Here is a 23596-nt window from a genome sequence, read left to right as displayed (position 1 = left end):
TTAAAGGGAAACTGTGCCGATTTTCAATCAGCTTTGCATTATAACATTGTGGGTCGTTTGTATAAATGAACTGTGGTAAACTTCCTTCTATTTTATCAGCACACAGATCTCTCCGTTCAAAGCTGCCATCTCACATCATCCAGCAGATTTTTGCCTGCTCTCTGACTGTAGCTCAAACTAAAGAATGTACTTCCGCATTTTCATCTGCCCTTTACCACGGCCAAAAAGAGAATATAAGCGGCCCAAAAGAGAGACCTGCGCTTCTCTCTCTCTCTTTTTTTCACATTTAGCGCAAACTTTGATCAAACTTTTTTCAAAATTTTAGTGTACTGTTTTGCTGTAATACGAGAATTTGTCTGGGCTCCCACTATCATTTACAGTCACATTTTTCAGACCTGGAAAGTTCATGGCGTTAGTGAAAATCTTTTTGAAATTGAATTTTGAATTTTTGAAAAAGTCATGGAATTTTGTTGTGTGTAATGACATTTTTGCAACAGTCTCCCACGAATAGCCCTCCACGTAATGTATCATAATGGCAAGATAATAATCTGTAGTTTTGCGACTTAACGCAGCTATAATGTGCGTTGATGTGTGAGGTTGTTTTGTTTACTATCACGTTGATTTCTTCATTTTCTCCCCACGGTCCACCTCTCCCTCCATGTTTGTCTGCTAGCTGAAATTATGTTTGAGTAGAGTTTGAATCTGACATGTTTAAAAACACTCCAGGCAAGTTGGACAAGAAAAAAGAAATACTGCAGGTTCTTAAAAAGCAATGGAAAAGGTTTTAAATTTTGTCCATGAAAATAAGTGGGAACCCTGTTGTGAACAGGAACTTGTTGCCATACTGTTTCTTGAATTGTAAAAACGCAGGCTGAAAAAAACTTTAAAACTAAGCAGTGCTGATCAAATATGAACCAAGATTGTGTGACTGTATTGCCTGTTTTGCACTTACAATGTTTTCAGTCACATATTTTAGCCTACCAACCAACAGCAATTCAAGATTGTTTGTTACCAGCTGCCTGCTATATTATTTCCTGCGTCAAAACAACCAAGCTCGCATTACATCACCCAACTGCAGAAGTATTTATTGGTTCATTGCAGCACAATGCATTCTGTTAGTTGTAGGTTTCCTACCTCTTGAACAAAAGTGAAAGCCACAGTCATTTTCCTCTGTGTCCTCTGGTCCTGTAGCACCAATTCCAAAACTACTGCATAGACAGCCCATGTTTATGATAAGACCATATTTCCAGCAGTGAAATACTTATTTAACCACATTATTTTTGCTAGACTGAAGTGAACTCTGTGTCAGATTACAAGCAAAATTGTATGTGCAAGACTGCTGTTATGCATACATGCATTTATTTCTGCCTGTGGCCTGTACTCACAGTTGTTGAAGTAAAATATACAAGTAAATTTACTGCGTGCAGTTCTGTATCTCTGATAAAGCAGTTGAGTGTTACGTGTGTGTGTGTGTGTGTGACTGGGCTAACATTACATGACCAGATGCCTACATGTGTATTTCTGTGTGATTATGCATGCATAAAAAGTGTGTGCCACACTGTGGGATAATGTGTGTGTTTGGAGGCTGTCTGCGTCTCCATTACTCCATCACTCTGCCTGTAACTGACTTGTTGCCTCGGGTTGTCTGTGGTCAGAATCATCATGACAGCTTCAGCCGCAGGCATCTATGGTAACTTTGGCCAGGCCAACTACAGCGCTGCCAAGCTGGGCATGCTGGGGCTGTCAAACACCTTAGCCATCGAGGGACGCAAGTACAACATCCACTGCAACACTATTGCTCCTATTGCTGGGTCACGCCTCACAGAGAATATCATGACCCCAGGTAAGCAGAGAGATTAAACAACATACATAATTGCATGCAATTGGTCTGTATAATGCACACTTTGATGTTCTGCTGGGTCCACGCTCTCTCGTGTGTACATGGTTTTTGGACAGGCCAAAATCGGCAAATGGATTTTAATTGTAGCTTTTTTCTTTTTTAGAGCAGCTGCATAATGAAATGCCCATGTAATGTTGATTTACAAAATTTGAGGCAACAGCAGTCCCGTTTGACATGCAAATTTGTCATCTAATATTCAAGAACTGTGGTTTTTCTCTGTTCCAACAGCCATGATGAAATCATGCAGCCTGTAAGTGCTTTAAAAGTTTTAATGTGCGAGCCCTTGATTTAAACGGGCAGCTCTGGCCTCCTTATTTAACTGTAGGTGTTTGCTCTGCCTCCAAATATTCACAAAAGTATGAGTAAGTATGCTAATGAAACATTTATATTTTTCATGTTAAAAATATTCCTTATGATGGAAGGTAATGCAGCATTGGACACCCACGGTGAACACAATGAAAATATACTGTAGCTCAGAACAGTTTGTAAATGTTGGATACTTTGTGTTGCCTGTGAATCAAACAAAGACTAAAATAAAACTCTCAAAATGATAACTTGTCTGCGATCTAAAAATGCAGTGATTTTTAGCGCTGCCTGCTGTGTTTTAAAAGGATCTCTTGAGTCCATAAAGACTGGGAATGTTTTTCTAACCCACCAAACCCACTATCTGTCTTCGCATCATGAGCATATTGTGCACGCTTTGTGACTGCAGCTCGTTGACAGGGGTATTAAGTGACAAATTAGAGGAATGGCTCTGCTGCCCTGCTGTGCTGGTCTACAGTAGCATCTGTCACACAGCACCGTGCCAACTGTCACAGGATGGCCTCACCTTAGTAAATGACTTGGTTCCATATGTTGGCTTTCACTGACTCAGGCTTTTCTCGAACACAAATACCAAAAGTAATCTTGCTAAACATTGCAGAGTGCAGTGAAACAGAATGCCCTGTTCTTTTTTTCACCATGTTTTGTTGATTGAAAGGCGCAGATATTTTCAGCCCACATATGGCATCTGGTATTAAATCTTTACCAGTTCACACAGGGAATTAAAAACCTGTGCCATATTTATTTGCTTGACTTATTGCCATCATGTTTAGGAATCTGTTTCAGAACTTATTAGAATGCAGAGACCATTTAAGAGCTCACTTAAACTGATTTTGACGTGGGTCTGCTCTATGTTTTCAAAATTCTGTCTCCTGCTCCAGTATCAGTACATGTTTTAAGCTATTTGTCCAGCAGAAGATTATATTAACTAAGTGTTCAGATTGGTATGTTGTTGTAAACAAATTCTACTGTGTAATGATAAGAATGTGACATAACAAATACACAGGGTTCTCACAATCATGGAAAGCTTGGAAAAGTCATGGAATTTTGCAATCGTGTTTTCTAGGCCCGTGAAAGTCATAATATTAGAAAAACTCTTGAAAGTTATGACATTTTGTCATGTGTATTGAGCCATCCTCTGAGGACAACCTTCCACATAATGTAACATAATGGCAAATTTGGTTTTGATAGGCTAGCTGTTGACATAACGTAGCTCCAACATGCCACAATAACTTCATTTTCTCCCCAAGTTCTGTCTCTCCCTCCAAGTATTCAAGTTAGCACAAATTATGTTTAAGGTTTGAATCTGAAATTTTTGACTAAGAGAAAAAAAAATGTTGTGACAATGTGATTTAACATTTAGAGTCATGAATCCCAAAGTTGCTGTACCTGTGCTCCAGTGCTCCAGCTTCAACAAGAGGATCCTCGTAGATGAGGACCTGCTCCTTTTTTTAATATATGGCTCATTCTAATGGAACAAAAACACAACGGTACTTATTTTCAGGTGATTAAACACTAAAGAAAACATATTTATTATATTACATTTCTGCAGACATATTTCTCTTAATCCTACACATTGGACCTTTAAGAGCATGATTTCAGAATGTGCTGACTAATCATACGCTTTTTGTATACTTTAGATGGATATATACAAATAAGTGTGTTCTCTACCACTTTTCTACTGTTTGTCTTATGATTCCTGTTGAAAATAGTTAAACGGCAACTTGTAGTTGATGTTCTGTCAGTAGTAAGAGGGCAAATGCTTTAGGCTTGACTAATAACTCAGACCATGCAGTCATGGTATTTTCAAAATGGGCACATTAAGCAAACAGAGCATCATTTTTAGAATACACTAACTACCAAACAGAGACACTAAAGCAGGGGCACCCCTTCGCTTTTCAGGACAATTGTATAACAGACGAGCAATAAAAAAAGGCTTTGCTGTACTGTATTTGTGTGTGTTTTGTTTTATTTAGACCTTGTGGCGTCTCTGAAGCCTGAGCATGTTGCTCCCTTGGTCCTCTGGCTCTGTCATGAGCAATGCCAAGAAAGTGGAGGACTGTTTGAGGTATACAAAAAACAGATTTTTTTTTTTTTAAGATCTCACTCTCACTCTACTGCCTGCGTTCATTGTTTTCTCTTGTCATTAAGAACAATAATGTACCACTGGCATATTCAATTTTTATAAAGAGAGACAATTTTTTTATGCTTGTGTGTTTTCTCATCTTCTCATGTTTCATCTGCTTTCAGCTCGGCGCAGGCTGGATTGGTAAATGTGAGTACTGTGTGTATTTTTCCCAAGGAAATGTCTGTATTCATCTATGATATTCATTAGCCCCTGGTTCACTACTACTGTATGCGTGTGATCTTCACAATGCAGCGACCTCTTTATTTGTGTGTGTCCATGTGTGCAGTGCGCTGGGAGCGTTCTCAGGGCTGCACTGTGAGACAGAAGAACCAGCCCATGACTCCTGAGGCTGTCAGGGACCAGTGGGACAAAATTTGTGATTTTACTGATGCCACCAAGCCTACCAGCGTACAAGGTCAGTAATGCATTGGGCTGAGTACACACTCACATACACTTACTGTGTATGACCTAAAAAAAAACAAAAACAAAAAGCGCATGAAGTGGTGCATGTATGTACAACGAGTTGCATTCACACACTTACAGAAGCACCATACAGTGCATAGTTTATTTTATATATTTCCGTGTGGTTTAATTCTTCATGAGAATGTTAACCACAAAACTGAAGTATTCATGTGACTCCATTTGTCTTGAATGGTCAGTTATTCATTGTGAACATGATCACGTCTTTTACAACCAGTAAACGAACAGCTCCTGCTTGGAGCTGAGGCATTACTAAAGCCGTTTTCACAAAGATTTTTATTTGAATCCAAATCTGAATTGGATCATGCCCTCCCTCATAACCCTGCTGATCTGCTTTCACACTTGTTTGACTCATTCTGTGTTGAGTCAGAATGATTCAGATTGCAGATGACGGCTGTACTGAATGTAATCAAAGCCATCAATGCTTATTGTGCAGTTTGCTCATGTATTTGACTTTGTGTTTTAGCAGTGGAGCAGTTCTATAGCTTCTTGGAAGTGCTTGTCTATTGAAGTTTGCTACCTCAACTAGCTGTATACATGGCAGTTCAGTTCTTGTTTGTGGATTTTCAGTCAGCAGTATGAAATGAACGTTGCGTAGGCAAGGCAAGGCAAGGCTGCTTTATTTGTATTGCACATTTCATACAACAGGGCAATTCAAAGTGCTTTACAGAGCAATAATATATAAAAACATAATAAAATATACAGGTTTACAGTAAAAGAGAAAAGAGATAAGAATACAAGGTAAAATCAGTTACTAAATGTTTAAAAAAAGAAAAAATATAAAAGCTAATTTAAAGTGATTTAAAATCAAGTTTAAAAATAACTTTGTAGTCATTAGCGGTGGGGTAGGCGGTGTAGAAAAGGAATATTTTTAACTTTGACTTGAAAGTTTTCAGACTTTGGGCTTGTCGAACCTTATCTGGTAGTCCTGTCATGATAATTATGTTGTCCACTTGTCAGTTATTTAACCGTTACTTAACCAGGAATAGTCCCATTGAGATTCAGAACCTCTTTTCCAAGGGCTTTACAAAAGACTCAAACCACCAGAACACACAGGATCAAAAACAAAACAAAAAAAACACAATCAAAAAATAAATAAATAAATTGAAAAATATTAGAAGAGAAATTATGATAATAAAATAAGAATAGTTTGTTAGTTAAATAGATTAAGTTTTTCTTAATACATTCATCAATGCATCTAGGTATTGTTAAGGCAAAAAATGGTCTCAAAATAACAATTATATCACTGATCGCAATTATTTCTGGGATAATATATCATCCAAAAAAGTAGTTATCGTCACAGGCCTTCGTTAAATGAATGCAAGATTTTAATTTTTTCATAGGGCAATTGACAGCTATTTTATTGTGACAGTATGTGACACTGGTATATTGTTATGATATGATAATAGGAACAGAAAGTTAATATTAGTAATAATTCATGTTTATATTATTGTTTATAATGTTTATATTCAATTGGGACATATGTACTATTTTAGGTGTAATCAGCCTGTATGGAGTGGAAAAGAATGCATAATCATAATCATCAGCGTTGCAGAGCTCAGACACATTGCTTCAGCAGAGACTTTTAAGAATGAGATAAATGAGCAGATGGTCCGTGTAGAAGTCATTCAGTCACACTGTATAACTGACCTTTCATGAAAGTGTGAACTTTGTGAGACAACATGAACTCTTTCATCAGCTAAGTGAACCCTTTTTACCATCGGCTCATTTGTATTTACTGAGAGTTTGGCACCATAGAGCAAGGACAGGATGTTGTTAGAGATCAAGCGATCGAACCGGAGAAAAAAAGTGAAGGTGAACACGTTTTGAGTATGAAAAAGCCCAGTGTTGTTCCCGAAAGGTCTCAAGCAAACAAGAGGGTGGCAAATGTTGATTATTATTTCTCTCCGCCTCCGCAATCTCTCTTTGCTCTCTGAGATGTACATTCGAGAAAAGGGCGCCAGTGTTAACATTAACTGAACGAGGGTGGCAGTCCCACAGGGCGCTAGCTGGCCTCATTAGCATGACTTTGTAGTGCCTCCTCATTTGTAGCTTATTACAGAGACTTGTTGCTGCCTCTGTTCTGTAACTGCCTGCCACTGAGTGACGGTAATTAGTGGCTGCGGTCTTCCCAATCTCACTCTGTCTCTGTTCCTCGGTTGTCTCGGCTGTCTTCCTTTGTTTGTGTGGACTGAAACTGCATAGGTATTCACAGCATGTGTTACCTGGGTGGATGTTTATATTCTATTTTTAGGCAAACTGAGAGCACACAGTGTGGACTCAGAGTCGACAAATGTTAAAATAGAGAGCTGGTCGTGTTTATTCTTAACGCACGTGGGTGTCACGTCCATCCATCCATTTTAAAGCTGCTCCTGGATCAGTGTGTGTTAGATTAAAATTCTTATCATGTGTCAACATCTCCCTAGATGTCTATTTTCCTTTATTTTGATCAATTTAACTCGAGATTAAAATTTTTTCTGAATCTGTCAGAGCAAAAAAAAATCCTTAAGCTCATTCATGCGAAAGTGCAGATTTAATGATAGTGATCTGGGTGATGACTTTTCGAAAATGAACTGCATACATGAACAAATTGTCAGATATGAGGGACCCTAAACTTTCCATCAGATGCACTAGTCGAGACATTATTAGTGCAGTGGCCTTTAAAAATGTGCCTGCTCAGAGCTGTATGATTGCTTGGCCTCTGTTATTGCTGCTTGCAGCTTTTTCCAGAACCGTGCATCTAAACAGCTTCACACTCTGCACTTTCTTGTGTCATAGGCAATATACCTGCCAGCACATAGTTGCATCCCTTAGCAGTGCCAGAGTATATGCGTCATTTGCTGACAGCTAGCTATTTGGGACTAGGCTATTACTGTGAACAAAAGCCATTTTTCTAGTGTTGTCACAAATATCGGTTTATCAATGCATATCAATTTTGATTATTTGAAATGGTGTCAATACTCATTTTCCACATAATTTTTTTTTGCAACTGTGAGTTGACACGCACAGTGCTGTGGTGCCCCCTTAAGCCCCGCCTCCTCCCCCTTGCTCTCTCTTCTCAATTTAATTCAGTTCAATTGAAAGGAGTTTTATTGGCATTGGAAATATACATTTACATTGCCAAAGCAAGTGTGAAATAAAAACAAAAAATGTATTTAATAAAGATAAAGATCTACTACAAGAAAGAAATTTGAAAAAAAATAGCCCTAGTTTCAATTTTTCAGTGGTATTGAAAATGGTATTGATTATCAATATTCTTCAAGGTATTATATTAAAGTTAGAAATTACAGTATAGTAACAACACTAGTTCATTCCTAAATTTACATTGCTGGCGCTTGAAATGTTTGAGTTTGCAACAATGTAACATCTCTTGTCTCTTTTTTTTCTGTGTTTTTGAATTAACTATAGCAAGCAATGAAGAGCAAGCAGTACCTACATGCTGTTTGGCAGTGTCACAGTTGCAGTTTTTTTTTTTTCTCGATTGCAAAGACACTCTAAAACTGGGATCAGCTTATTCTTAATTGTCACCTTCTCAGCATAGTAGAAATCTCCTCTTGCAAATGTGTTTACACTTTTTCATTGGTTTCACACATTTTTCACACCTTTTTTGCAAAACAGTTATCACAGATCTCGTAGGAAGACCCCAAACACTATTGTATTAACTGTCAAACAAAAGGAAAACATCTATTCACAGTGGATAGAAATGACATGCATAATTATGAATCTCTAAAGAACCTGTGTGAAACTCTGAACAGCTCTTCAATCAGCAATCAGTCCTAATCCGTCTTTAAAAGATGCCACTTGTATTTCTGTTTGCAAGCATGGATCAAAGACGTCAAAGGCACATAAATTTGAATACTGAATGTTATTAATGAATCAAGAAAACTTGTGAAGAAAAGTTATCTTTTTTTGTTTGTCAACAGGACATCTCAAAAAAGAGTAAAAAGTTCAACCTTTCGGCATATTTAAAGCATCAACAAATGGCATAGACATATAGCTCAAATTTATGTTAAACTGGTTCATATTGACAGATATATTTTGTATTTTGTTTTCTGTGTGTAATAAGAGGTTGAAATAATACATTTATTTGATTACAGGTCGTGCTGTCTGATGGAAACATTTACAGTTGTATGTTTTTAATGTCTTGTTAGTGTTGGAGTATTTTGCAAACAAAATGTGCCATTTTGGTGAGCAACTTTTATTTTAGGCGTGTGTGAATTGTTTTAGAAATGAAGGCTTTCAGCAGATAAATGTCCTTAATCAAACCCCCCAAAATTCCCAATACACTACACAGTGTGACAGTGTGTACATAACACACTACTAATAGATATGTAAAATAGATTTCAAGAGCTGGCACTCGAGACTGTACATCCTCAGGTCCTCAGCAAAACACTCACCAAGTGTGAAGCAGATCGGATGAACAGTTGTCAGGAAAACTGAAGGACAGACATACCTACAGACAGGCAGAGACTCCTTCCTTTTTAGTTTGATTAATAAATTATCAAGGTCTTTTGGTGTAGTTACAATCTGAAAACAGTTTAATCTTGACACGAAGTGATGTAACATCCTAATGTGTAAATAAAGTAGAACTGGTAATCTTAAGTGAAGAAGTTTAATTTAATTAATGACTTTTCTCTGCTTCAGATGAACTAATGTGCAGCATAAAAGGGGTATCTGTTATTCAAGAGAGCTAATCTCTAATAATGGTTTCAACTCTCTATCCATCCTGCCTTCATTTTAAAATGAGAGTGCATTTTACCTCCGTCAATTCCAAATCTCCCTTTCTTGCATTGTTGAAGTTGCAATATATGAGACAATATTTCCATTGTTAGCACTTCTCTGGTAGCTGCCACCATTTCAACTCAGCCACATTCATGTCTGCTATTGACATGGAGGTAGCATGAGGTGAGATCTGTGTGCAGTCTCAGCCCAGACTATGAGTGTTATATATTGCAAAGCGAAACCTTATAATCCTATCCGCCCCGTGACTTGTACTGGCTCCAAAATGTAATAGGTTCTCAGAGATTCACATCCCTAAGGTGTAGTGGTTGGCACTCCTTATGAATAAGTTTGTCTTTCACTTTTTCTTCCTGTATGTCAATGTCTTGTTCAAGTGTACTTCTGCTCATCTGTCATCTCTCACCTCTGTGTAGAGTCTCTCCAGTCGATCGTGAGTGTGCTGCCTCAAGTGGAGTCGGAGGGAGAAGTCGGTGCGAATCCAACAGCTGCTGCAGCCTCAACTTTAGGGATCAATCCTGTGAGTAGAGACAATTATTGATGTTAAATGTAATTTATTGGAGTCTTCTTGCCTTCTGTAGGCAGTAATGTTACTTAAAAATGTATTTGTATCTAATTGTGGGCTGTTGGGTGACGTTATACACTTAAAGGCGCATTTTGTAAGAACTGGACATAATTTCAGTTTAAACTTTTAAAAAATGAACCAACCCTGTCAACATAGTGTGAAGAAGTAACACTTTTGATATTATATCCAAGATGCAGAGATATTTACTGCTAAAAAGCCAGGGATGGGCCGTCCCTTCTATAATAAAACATCCTGGCCTGAGAGGCGATAGTCAGTCTATGTAGCCTCTGCAGGAGAGGATGGAGTTGAGCTGGCCAGTGTTGTGTCGAAGTGTGTTCCTCCGTCAAATAGTGTTTCCCCCATGGTAAAGCATTGCCCCCCCCCTTGGTGGTCATGGTTAGGGCTAAGGGTTTGGGTCAGGTTTAGGTGAAGAGGAAACACACATCAACGAGGAAACAGCCCCCGACAATACACCGGAGTCAGTGAATACAGCGTAGAAGTTACAGTCTCAGTGAATTATTTAGTGTGTTAGAAACACAGTGATGGCAGAAGCTCCAGGAAAATGACCGTTATTTCCATCACAGGCAGCTCCCAGAAAGAAACAACGTTCCGCAGTACAGAAAAGAAGCGATGTAAAAAGAAGCAAAACTAGAGTAAATATTTGTGTGGCTTTCCAACACTGGTGACAGCTCTTGGAGAGTAAAAAGATGCAGTTTGATGCTGAACTCTTATTGTTTCTTTTAGACTTGTCAGTAACATCTAGCGTTAGCTATTTGCTGAAACATATCTTTAGTGTAACTAATGACAACAAACTGTAGGGTTACAGTCATTTAAAGGGTGAAATACTGCCCCTTATTTGGTTGGGCTGGGTTGCTGGATCTTACAAAATGCCCCTTTTACATAAATTAAAGCCTGTAATGTGGACAGCTGTGAGGCTTAATCTCGGCTCCTCATTATGCTGAATATAATTGTCAAGTTTCCATGAGTCTGAAATACAGTGAACTGTGACGCTCTCGTAAGCATGTGTGACCAATGTATTTTATATCGTGGCTTCGGTTCCATCATGTCATGGAGAAACCGCTCTCCTGAAGCGATACCAAGGGACCGCATATCTGTGCATATAAGTTTTGCTGTCTTGCAGGTGATAGCATTTTTGCAAGGGGTCTGCTGAATCTAATAGGTAGTCAGAAGAGGTTGTATATTTGCTGTTACTTCGCTTGTTTGTGGCACATACGCTGTCTCACTTGGGTGGTAATTAACATTAGTAGGAGAGTTGGCAGATTTTTCTCTGTAAAGTTAGACAGCTGCTTTGGGTGTAGAACCCAGAATACTTTCACACACTGCTTTTCATGTGCTTTTGGTGTGCGATTGTCTGCTCAGGATGGCTTTGCGTCTACAGTTCAAAAGTGTAATATTTTTGAATAATCTAAATTGAAAATAAAAAGCAACAGCCCTACCAGAAGCAGTAGCCAGGAAACTCGTAGTAATTCAGCACACATTTTTAGCAAAAACTTGAATGACCTTGTATGAATCAGTCATTTTTATGTTGCAAATCCACACATCTTTTTTTTTTGGCTGCTTACTATGTCCAGATTGCATTAATGTGATTAATTATATCATTACAAATTATTGTTATGCACTGTTGGGAAGTACTGAAAAAAATGGGAATAAACACTTTTAGGTTGTATTGTCAGTACTGGTTTTCCATCAAGCTTTTGTACTTTATCCGGTATGACTAAGGAACAGATATTAATTTTCATTCTATGTGATATATAAAAAGTTGCTAAACCACAGAAACACGAATGTTGATACATCAGACTTGTGTATTAGACTGAGATATGCAAAGAAAGGAATTCCTACTTACAGTAAACACTATTGTGACCTCAGTATCATTTTTCTCCACCCACTCTTTTGTATCTAATCTGTGTTCTTTCTCAGTTACTTTATCCTACATATGTCCTCCTTCTGCTTTGGCCCTTTGCCTTTATTCCCTCATTATTTTCTGCAGTACTTTTCACCATTGTTTGTCTTCACCTCAGTTGCTCATACTCCACCACTCCTCCTACTGAGACCGTAGTAGCGACTGTAACGGTTGGTTGATGATGCCTTTTGAAAATGTGGAGCTGAAGAATCTCTGTTTCATACACGGCAACTCATGACTCTTTAATATTGCCACACTGTACTTAGACCGAGACGATAATAACCTTCTCTGCAAAGCTCCTACAACATACAAAGGTACTTTGATGTCTGGTGCACCACCGTTTCGTATTTACAGGAGACAAGTGCCAACTCAGATTAGCTTTTAAAAAGCAATGTACAAAAGACGTCGGAGAACAATAGTGCAGCGACAGCTCCCTGGATGGGCACTCCTTTACTTCACTGTGTTCCTATCATTGAATCACAGAGCTGCTTGAATAAAACATTCAGCTACAAGAATAATTGTATCACATGAAATAATTATCCACAGAAACAGCCATCATTTTCTGTTTAGCTGGTTGTAGCCGCAATAGTGAGACTCCATCAAAAGTTTAATCTGTATTTGTTAAATTACTCAAACAGATTACTGAACCCTTTCTGTACTGTGTCTAAATTCCACAAATATTTATCTGAATCTTGATGTCACTACGTTACACAGGAAATGGCGGATTAAGCATCAGAATCATCACAATTTAATCAGACTGAATGCTTTTTTTAGTGTAGTGTAAAGGCTGGTGCAACATGTATTTTTTATCTTATCAGCATCAGGCAGTAATTGCTTAAGTGGCCTAGTGGTTAGGATGTAATGTTGCCACCATACAACAATTTTAAACTTTGATAAAATACTAGTTAAAAAGAATTATTTAAAAAAAAAAGCTATGCAATACCTCTTCTGTTACCACAGCAAAAAGAAAAAAGTTCTTGGCATATAAAATAGGACCCCCCACCCCCTTTTTAAAAAAAAAAAAAAAAAAATCTGCTGCATACAAGGCTAGTACAGAAAAAAGTCTCTAAACACATACCAACACATTTGTATTACATTAGCGTTATATCTGATTGTAGATCAGATTTTTTTTTAGGGTTTTGGTACTTCAATACCAATAACGGGCATTGTATTGTTTTTAACAAGTGATATTTAAAAAGTCTCAAAGTATCAATACTTTTAACCTTATTAAACCTTATTATGATGCACACCATATAACCATAATGTCAACAGTTTAATTCCAGATGGCGAACTTTTAGAATGCCAGCCCGAACTGTTATTGTGGCTTATCCAGACTGTATCCAGATTGATTGTAGAAGGTCTAGACAGCAAAACAAACAAACAAAAAAACATTAAATGCCATTTTAACAAATCTGATCCAAACCTCAGTTTGTGGGCAGATGCCAAAATAAGTTATTTTTAGGGCAAAATAAGGACCTCCATTTCTTATGCCTCTGGAAAGCCGTGTCACCAGCATTGTTACGTAGTTACTGACGCCTTCATTGTTACCACAGCAACTTACGCAGAAATTGGTGATGTTAGGACACATGAATCCATTCTGGTCACTTGCAAATACTAACACTGCGATCTTTAAGGTCTGATATGAAAAACAAATCTGAGTTGCCTGCAGTCTAATCTAAGCAATTTAGCCTTTGTTGCACACTTAATCCATTTTTCCAGTCTATATCTAGGCTGTCAAACTATTTGGTGCCACAAAAATTATAAATCAGTAAACAAATATGTGTGCATCTTATATATTTCCCCTGAACCTGATCTATATGTAATTTGTTTTTAAGACTTTTTTTTTGGCTTTTTGCCTTTCACCCTCTCTCTCTCCTGCTTGCCTTAAGGGGGTAGAGAGGGGATGAAGCAAGGACAGAGCCTTTGTACATGGGGTACCTGCTCTACCAGGTGAGCGGCTGGGCACCCCGGAACCTGGTCTATTGGTTTGGTTTGTTAGGGTTTTAATTTTTTGTATAACGACCTACTGATAACATGCATTACCAAACATTTACAAAGCAAACAAATAAAAAAAACTGAACAAAGGACAGGAACTTTAATCCTACCAGGGAACATGCAGAAACAAAAAGTAGAAAATAAAACAGAATAAAACAAACTATAAATTGCATGTCACACAAACCAGGTGTTTGGCACATGATGCAGTGTAAAAACATGCTGACATATTTCACTGGCATTGCATCGCTAGGCAACAGCATGGGTCTATATTTACTCAGCTAATGTCATTCACATAAACTGCAAAACATGCCAACAGGAAAAACAGAAGGGGCCATTTAGACTGATTATGCTGTCAAGTTTGAAACAGTTTATGTTGATCAACTATTTGCATAATTGTTCTACTTTCTGCTGTCACTTCTGTTTTAAATGCATGAAAACGTCAATAATACTGGATGATGAACTACACTTTCATATAATTTTATTTTTGGAGCCCCTTTCACACATGCACTGGAAACCTGAAATTATTTCGACATTTCCCGTAGGAGATGTCTGTGAGACTGCAAATGTCCAAATCAAGTGGACTGGACATTAAATGGACTTTATCCTGCCAGCTCCCTAGTACAAGGTCCGTGTAATGTCCGATTGAGCCTATATGTAAATAGAGCAGACAATTTACTTCTTCTGTCTCTGAGTCTGTGTAAGGTAGAAACCAGACATTTAAAATGGTGTGTTGCTCATTCCTAATAACTCTTTTACATCCTGTGAGCCGTTAATATTACTCACTAGCCTGCTTCAATAGTATCATGATTCAGTACCTGAAATGTTAAATGATGTACACTCTGTCTCGGGTATCCTCTCTGGTCTCCGCTGTGTCTCTGGGAGTGTGTGTGTGTGTGTGTGTGTGTATGTGTGTTTGTGTTTGCGCGCGTGTGTGTGTGTGTGTTGTGTGTGTGTGTTGTGTGTGTGTGTGGCTGTCTGGACTGGAGATTTGGAACAGAGTCACAATGTAGCCTCAAGACAAACATCACCATTGTGTCCTCAACTGACTTAGCTGTGTGTGTGTGTTTGTGTTTTAGTGTATTTGTGTACTTGTGTAGTGCTACACAAGTGGTGATTTAGTTGTAAGTGTGTCTCTGTCCTTGTCGTCTTGGTATGGCGCATGTATTGTTTAATTACGCCACACTGCTCTACTGCTGTGATTATATTTATTTCATTGTCTTGCATATTATCACATTAGGTCTTCCAAGGTTAGCAGTGCTCTTTGCATTCACACCATGTGCTCACGGTTGTGATCTCTACGTGTAACATTTATGCAAATTCAAGTCAAAAATACATCTTCATGTGAGGTATAAATGTGGTGAAAGGTTTTGTGTTGGTTCATGACATATTTGGTTCAACTCACATCGGAGTTAAGACTTTGCTGTATGTCAAATATCAGAAATACAGCAAGACATTTGTTGGTAAGACATATAAAACCATAAAGAAAACATGAATAATGCCCACTGTGAATATAAATTTTACATTTCAAGCAGAGCTAAAACAGTTAGTCAATTTATTTGATAAGTAGCAAGATGAACGACAGGCTGATAACTATTTTTATAATTGATTGATCATTTATGTCATTTTTCAAGCAAAAATAACTCAACATGCCATATTCTCAACCTCTGGATTTTGAGACTTTGCTGCTTTTCTCTGTCTTTTGCGATAGTAAAATAATATCTTTGGGTTTGGGACAATTGGTTGGACAAAATGAGCACTACGAATATATTTTCTTCAGCTTCGGGAAATTGTGATCAACATTTTTCACCATTCTAATTTTTCAAAGACCAAACAATTAATAAGTTAATTGAGAATAGATTTGTCAAAGTAATTGATCATTTAAAAATTTTGTTGCATTCCTAATTTCGAGTAATATTAACAAAATTTCAAAAAAGTTTTACATGAAACAGCAGATGAAGGAGAGGAAACAACTTATTTACATACATATATATAAATAAGAATATATTGTCTGTAGAATAGATCAGACGAAAAGTTGGAAAGGGATGGTGGGTAACATCCCACCGCTCTTGATCCGTGGATGTTGCCATTACTTGGTGAACATGTTGAAACACTAGGCCACCATGATGCTTCCAAAAAAGAAATAACTTTTGCTGCAAGCCCTTGTTTTTAACGCAAAATATTTTTTCCTCATACCCCCAAGTAGCTTACTGATTTGACTTTACACCTACATTATTTTTTGTTCCAGCTTCTCAATTGTAGCTTAGATCTCTGTACATGCTGTGTGTTTGTGTCTGAGCGTATTACATTAAATCCCCAGTTTGAGGGACATTGGAATTGTTCCGAAACCAGAATATCTCCCACATCTTTTAATTAAAAACAGTGGTTGTTAATATCACAAATGAGAAACCGCAAGACCTCTTTGTCTGTAATGTTGTCAAAGATGTATGTTTATTGTGTGCTTCACTGGATATATGAATGAGACTAGATTTGAGGGCCAGAAATATCTCGTTATAGATCATTTCTCTGATTTAATAACATAAGTGACACAAAGAAACCAGCTGGACTCTGGCTTGTAGAGGTGGATTTAATGTCCTCGAAAAGTCATCTCCCCCTTCACCCCTCCTGCTTCTCCATTTGACCCAGCCACTTATAGGGTTAGTTTGGTATTTTTCAATTAGGACCCTATTTTCTTATGTTTTAGTGTCTGAGTGACTAATGGGAACGACGGTTTTTGAAAATGGTCCAGTATTGAGCAATACTGCTGCAGCTGGCAGCTGCAAAACAGGCTGCAATGTAATCACTGAGCATTTGCACATCTTCAATTTACATCCACCAAAAGTGCTTGTTTTTGTGTGTGTCGCTGACAGGTTCTGATTGTTAATTTAATTCTCTGACATTATGTAAAAGACTCTACCGAGATGGATGAGTAAGAACCTGTTTTAAACCAGAAACAGCCCTGAAATTGTGGATACCAGTCCCACCAGACTCCATTGAAGTTGACAGTAATTTTAGTGTGTTTGTGTGTAGAGACAGCATATTTTCATGTGTAACTTGGTGAATTAAGGGTGGATTTCAACCAAACCAAAGTTGGTGATTGTTGAAACAGTGGGAAGATTAACCAAAAAGGCTTTCATGAGTTTTAGTTTATTTCTGTTGGCTTTGAATGAAGTGTGATTTATGATTCATTCATTTCCTCGTCACCAGGTTAGACTTCCGCCCTTATTATTTAAAAAGTCTATGAAGAATATCCTATTACAACAATAGCCCAAATTGATGGGTGTTTTTTTCTTTCTTCTTTTTCTCTAACTCTTTAACAAAAAGTTCTGTCTCTGTAGGGATCATTTCCATTACATTGTCAGACACTTATAATATAATAACACAACTTAATAATAAGTGGATGTAAATTGGTTGTGCACAGTTGACCATAAATGTTACATTGCAGCATGTTTTTTGCTGTTGGCTGCAGCACTCTCGCTGAACAGTTTTGATTCTAAAGCCCATAATGAGGGGAAAAAAATGGTAGAAACCTCAGGAAAAGCGACTGAGGAGGGATCCCTCTTCCAGGACGGACAGACATGAAATAGATGTCGTTATTACAGTAATGAAATAAAACCGTTGACTAAAAGAGCTTTAGACCAGAGGGATCTAATGTTCAAATGTCTGCATTTAATTCTCCTGTTATGATGCTCTTTGACAGAAGATGTGTTAATTTTTATGAGATTTTCTTGTACATCTCCCTTTTTATTTATTTTAGATTCAAACAATTTAAGTGGTTGAGGGACAGACACCGTTTTATTACACTGTGGGTGTGTGACTGTACTGGAGGAAGCTCAGAGAAGCGTGTAAGACTGCGACTCTGCCCCCTGGTCCTAACTCTGGACCGTCATGGCTTTGAGCCTAATAAACTCGGCCAGATTCCTAGAGAGGAGAGTTGCTCCATCCACAGTGGGATGGATGCCATCCCCAGACTGGGTTTTCCCAAAAAAGTTTGCCAATTATCTATGAAGCCCACATTGTTTGCTGGACACCACCTCGACAGCCAGCAGTTGAATGATGACATGCGACTAAACATGTCATCACTGGTCAGACTGGGGAGGGTTCCAGAAAAAATAACGGTGTCCAACATTGTTTTTGCAAACAAACACACCGATTCTATGTTAATTTTGGTGACCTCCAATTGGCATAACTGGGTGTCGTTACTGCCGACGTGGATACAATCTTTCCAAATTTGGGCTTAGCCTTAGTCAGCAGTTTCAAATTTTACTCGACATCGCCCGCCCTGGCCCCAGGGATGTATTTTACTATGGCCACTGGTGTCATAAACTTCACGTTTCACAAAACAGAGCTACCAATTACCAAAGTTGTTTCCTCAGTGGGTGATTCGCTGAGCGAGGGGAACTATAAGATAACAATAAGAAAAAGACCAAAAGAAATAAGCAAGACATCAAAGGCAGTTAAATAAATATTCAATTAATTGTAAAAACAAGTGTTAAGAATTTAAAAAGATGGTCTTTATTTTGTAATGAGTTCCATTGGTGCAGGTTTTTCCAGATCCCGTCAGAGTCGTGATAGAAAATTCATGACCAGTTTGAGTCCTGAAGTACAGACAGCTCTGCCAGAGGATCTGGGATTTATAAGGGTTTTAAAACATTTACAATACAACTAAGGGCTCCACCTTCCTAAGCTTTAAAAGGCATTCATGACTTTGTGTCATTAACGCTCGATTACTGTAATGCTCTGTTCAGCCTGTTTTCAGGCTGCTCTTTAACAGAAGTGCAAATCGAACATCGCTCCATTTCTGGCCTCTCTGCCCTGGCCACGAGTTAACTTCAGGATCCGATTTAATTTTGTGCTGATCACAAACAAAGCTCTACCTAGTCCGGCCCAGGAGTACATTTCTTAACTGCTGATTCCTCTTAACTCTGTGAGATCCCACAGGTCCTCAAACAAATTACTGCTGACGATTAAAAAAAACAGGCGATCATACAAATTCTTGTTGCATTTTTTTTGGTATTATTGCTTTTGTTTGCTTTTGTTATGTTTGTAATTTCTAACTTGTTTTCTTCCATGACCCCCACAGTATATTCAGTTGTGAGTTGAGTGCGAGGAGTCTGTTTGTTTTTGTAAAGATTATTATTTGTTCTGTGCAGTCAGAGTTTTAAAGGGGCTTGAAATGCATGAAAACTTGAAAAATCAAAAACCTAGATTGCACATATGCCAGAACTGGCAAAATTCTTCAGTGATTTTGCTCACGTGTGGCCAGATGGGCCCCATATACCCCCAAATGCATGACAAGTTTGGGACAAAATTCCTTTGATGTTCAGGATATTTGGTGGGATTTTTTTCCCTGGCAGGAAGTCGGCCCCTTCATTTTACGAAAATGTTAAAGGGATTAAGTATGCACAAAAACCATTGACACTTTGCACCCATATTCAAACTCATATTCATTTAGAATTGATGGTCCAAATGGGCTTGGGCAAGGCTCGTTGGCTCTGTTGGACTCCCAATTACATTTAACCTTTGAATGTGTTTTTGACACCCTTAGTATATTCAAAAAGCGTATAAAACTTTAAAAAGCTAATTTGTTTTTAAAATACTAATACTATCCCCATGTGCTCTTATATTGCTCTTACTCTTTTTTTTGTCTTCTAACAAGTCTAAGACTCTTCAGCCATTCGAGAAGCTTTTACTTTTACTTAATACATGCATAGAATTCACATGTTCACCATGGCATTGTTATAGGCATGGTATTGCTTACTTTTACTTTACTTTTACTACCCGACCTCACATGAGCGCTGTGGGAGTGTGCCCATTGACATCCAGAACACAGAAAGTAATACTTAATAAGAAAACAGAGGCAGATGGCAGAGTCTCTGCAGAAAAATACACCACCATGCTGACTTCTAGTGTAACATAGGTGATGATTGAGAGGGATTACTTCTGCATGACTCTATACATTGTTTTTGGGTTGTCAAGGAATCACCAAGTCAATAGGATTCTTCATCTGGGAACCATGAATATCCATTCCAGTCCATTCAGTAGATGCTTTGTTATTTTGTAGAATAAGTGAAAACTTTACTTACTGGTGGCGCTAGAGGAAAAGTTGGGGAATCACCAAAGTCAGCAGGTGTCATCCTCTGATGACCTTGAATGTCAGCACACAATTTTATGGCAATCCATGTTACAGTTGCTGTTCAACGTGGTGAATCAGCTGACCGAATGACATTGCCATCCTTAAAGCCATGCCATTAGCATCGCTTAAAAGCACTCTTTAACTGATAAGAAATGTGCCCTATAGGCAAAGATTGATTGTTTATTCTCTCAGTGCCCATGTTTCACCTATATGATATTGTAAGACTGATTAATTCGCTCTGACTGTATGTGCAGTGTTTATTGAAGCATTTGTATTCAGGGCTTGAGCTGTGGAGCTAATCTACCGTGCTGTGAACCCTATTACTTTTCTGCAAACCCTTAAAATTGCATATTCATTTTCTCGGTCTAAATTACAGGATACCTTTTTCATATTCTGCCCTCAATACGTTGTTAAGTCGAAAAAGCTGACAAAGTCGACACTAAAATCCTCTCCTGTCTCCTCTCAGGCTGAGGCAGTGGGACGCAAATTACCACCGTCCACCTTCAACTTCAGCCACACCCAGTGTATCCTGTACGCGCTGGGGGTCGGCATGTCCACCAAGGACCCAGACCATCTCAGGTGTGTAACGGTGTGTGTTTACTCTTAAGACTGTGACTGCCCTGAGGGGTCTGAAAAGTCAACCTGTGTGAAATTAAACTGAAAGAAATTATTTACTTTACCTGCATGTAGAAACAAAGCACTAAGATCGATTCATGCTTCCAAACACGTGCCCATGCAAGTGTGATTTTTGACTGCTCAGTAACTCCTAACATCTTCACATAGGTTCCTGTACGAAGGCCATGAACACTTCAGCTGCCTCCCTACCTTCGGGGTCATTCCCTCCCAGGCAGCTATGATGGATGGCGGTCTGAGCTCAATCCCTGGACTCAACATAGACTTCACACAGGTCAGAAAACACACACATGTAATGTCAAAAAGTCTGTGTTTGTGTGTGTGAATGTGTTTGATATTGTTGTGCATATGCATATTTGTATCCATATGGTATATTTCACACTGTCTTGCACACATTACTCATGCTAATGCGGCTTTCAGGTATGATTATATATCACAGCTGTTCTAATGTTTTGTGTCAGGTATTGCATGGAGAGCAGTTTCTGGAGCTTTATAAACCTCTACCAACCTCAGGTATTACATTTTATGCTGTTAAAGTACATGCAATTTACTGCATATAAGCACTTAATGCAATTACTGTCGATTTTACATTATTATAAGTTCAATAAGTGCTGTTTTAGAGCCTCACTGAATCATTTTACCTGGATTTATGTTACTGTACGCCATAAAAGTGGGAGCAGTCTGAGTTTAATAGATAGTTTAGACTTTAAACGGAGTCTTTAGGTCTTTGGAAATCCTTTTTTATGATGCCTCCAAGTGTATAGGATTTCTGATTCTGGCCATTTTTACTCTTAAGCCATGATAGATATTTAACTGTATGATTATACGTATATATCCTATAGCAGTGGTTTTCAACCAGGACCCTGGGGATCCCCCGGGCCACCGCAAACTGAGTGCCATAGAGTTACATTTTATTTGAGAGAAAGCAGACATCTCTACAGCCGATATCTTTAGTACTGTGCATCTCACTCAAAAACAATCCAGATTGATAAATAGTACTACAGGTAAGACGAAAAATGTGTCTTTTACTTATTTAGGGGAGAATTTTCCCTTTAAAATGGTGAATCTTAACATTGGAGAAGCTGGAGGCATCAAATGTTTGCTATTCCTCTTAAAAACTGACTCAAGCAATTATTAAAATTGGTAATACAGTTTAGTGCTTAATTTTTTCAACTCCAATGAACCAAGGAGGCATTTCAAGAGTCTTTGAGGTTTGTGGAAATACCTTCAAAACTGCACTTAGTGTTGCTCAGTACACTTGGATGGATTTCTTAAACAGTCTGTGACTTGAGCATAATGATACACTCAGGCAGTCATGTCAGAAAGTACACATGGAGTTTCGTAATATTAAGTGCTTAGAGGACTAAAGTACAATACTTTGTTTAAGTAGAATGTAAATGGACCAATTTTTTTTTCAGGTACTCTAATCTCTGAGGCCAAGATAGCAGACATTTTGGACAAAGGATCTGGAGCTGTCATCCTCTTGGATGGTGAGTTTCTTTCCCCTTCAGGGTGCAGAACTTTTATCATATAGTGTATTTATTCCACATTCATTTGTTTTCATCACTTTAATGTGTCTTTTCCTGAAAGTTGCCTCTCAGGCTGAATTAATGAAAGTTAATTTTCAGTCTGTGTCTGCAGGGATTGAAATAATGGACTGAGAACGGCTCATATTTTTGTTTGACAATCCCATAGAGACAGATGATATTAGAAACGCTCTGATCTATAATTAATCCGACTTAAAACAAATAACATGGGACCTGAGATTCCCTGAGGATTCACACAGGGATGTAATTTCTTTATACACACTAAACCAGTCAGCCCCCGTTATCCTCCTAGAGTGAGAGCAAAGTTATTTCTGGGTGAGACAACACATCACAGTAGCGTCCTGCAGAAGAAGCTTTGTTTGTCTTTATGCCTGGTTATATTTTGAAGTGACCTAATGAAATGAACCAGCTAGTATGTTAAGAGCAGTCTGGATTTGATTCCCTCTGACAGCCGCTAATTGTCTCTTCACAATCTGCTTCCATGTGGTTGTTTCCTCCTGCTCTAATTTTTCTATGAATGTGCTGTAATGAGAAAATGTGGCTGAAATAGGCGTCCTCCTCACTGTGTTTATTGTCACAGGTTGTGTCATTATATGTAGAATTGTATGTGATTGCCAGGCAAGGGATACTAACGTAATTATTGTGTTACTTTTGTCCCTTCTTAATCAACATCATGTTGCGTCCTTAAACATGCTGAGACATTGGCCTAAAGCTTATTGAGTACAAAATAGTAATGGAAAAAGTCCATATCAAGCATCCTTAATGATGCCACCTGACACGCTCCACCCACATAAACAATAAACACTTTTGCCGACCAAGTACGCACCTTTTTGGCAGGGGCACTTTTTGATGGCAATGATTCCCCCCAGCAGGACAATGCACGATGCATATACAATACAAATGAATATACACACACACACACACACACACACACACACATATATAATATATATATATTTATTATTATATATATTATATTATTTATCAGTTTTATTACAGTTTTATTTTATTATTATTTGTTCCCGAAATGCACGTAGGTTCAGTCTGGATAAAAAACAAGAACGGATTATGTGATCTAATCCTGTTGCAGAATCCTTTTTTACATTAAAGCAAACCCATTTTCAAGATCTGATCCAACCCGATAGCCGAAATCTAATCTGATTTCTTCTGAACAAATGGGACCAAGGATGCCACACCATTGATCATACTTATCGAGGCATGGACACAGGACCTCTG

The 23596-nt window shown here is 38.2% G+C and overlaps 1 protein-coding gene across 1 annotated transcript in view; it reads left to right on the top strand.

Annotated features, from left to right (window-relative positions):
• hsd17b4 (hydroxysteroid (17-beta) dehydrogenase 4) overlaps positions 1-23596 on the top strand; it is a 41185-nt gene that overhangs the window by 10137 nt on the left and 7452 nt on the right. The window contains exons 8-16 of the mRNA XM_042488131.2: positions 1656-1843; positions 4198-4289; positions 4472-4496; positions 4636-4764; positions 9983-10086; positions 20647-20759; positions 20964-21087; positions 21275-21326; positions 22232-22303. Coding sequence (XP_042344065.1) covers positions 1656-1843; positions 4198-4289; positions 4472-4496; positions 4636-4764; positions 9983-10086; positions 20647-20759; positions 20964-21087; positions 21275-21326; positions 22232-22303 — 899 coding nt within the window. The remainder of the gene's footprint in view (positions 1-1655; positions 1844-4197; positions 4290-4471; positions 4497-4635; positions 4765-9982; positions 10087-20646; positions 20760-20963; positions 21088-21274; positions 21327-22231; positions 22304-23596) is intronic.

This window comes from Plectropomus leopardus, chromosome 4 (assembly GCF_026936395.1).
Source record: "Plectropomus leopardus strain MGB_pleo_1.0 chromosome 4, ASM2693639v1, whole genome shotgun sequence".
Taxonomy (NCBI): Eukaryota; Metazoa; Chordata; class Actinopteri; order Perciformes; family Serranidae; genus Plectropomus; species Plectropomus leopardus.
The sequence above is the reverse complement of the archived record's forward strand: the minus strand, read 5'-3'. Positions and strand labels throughout refer to the sequence as shown.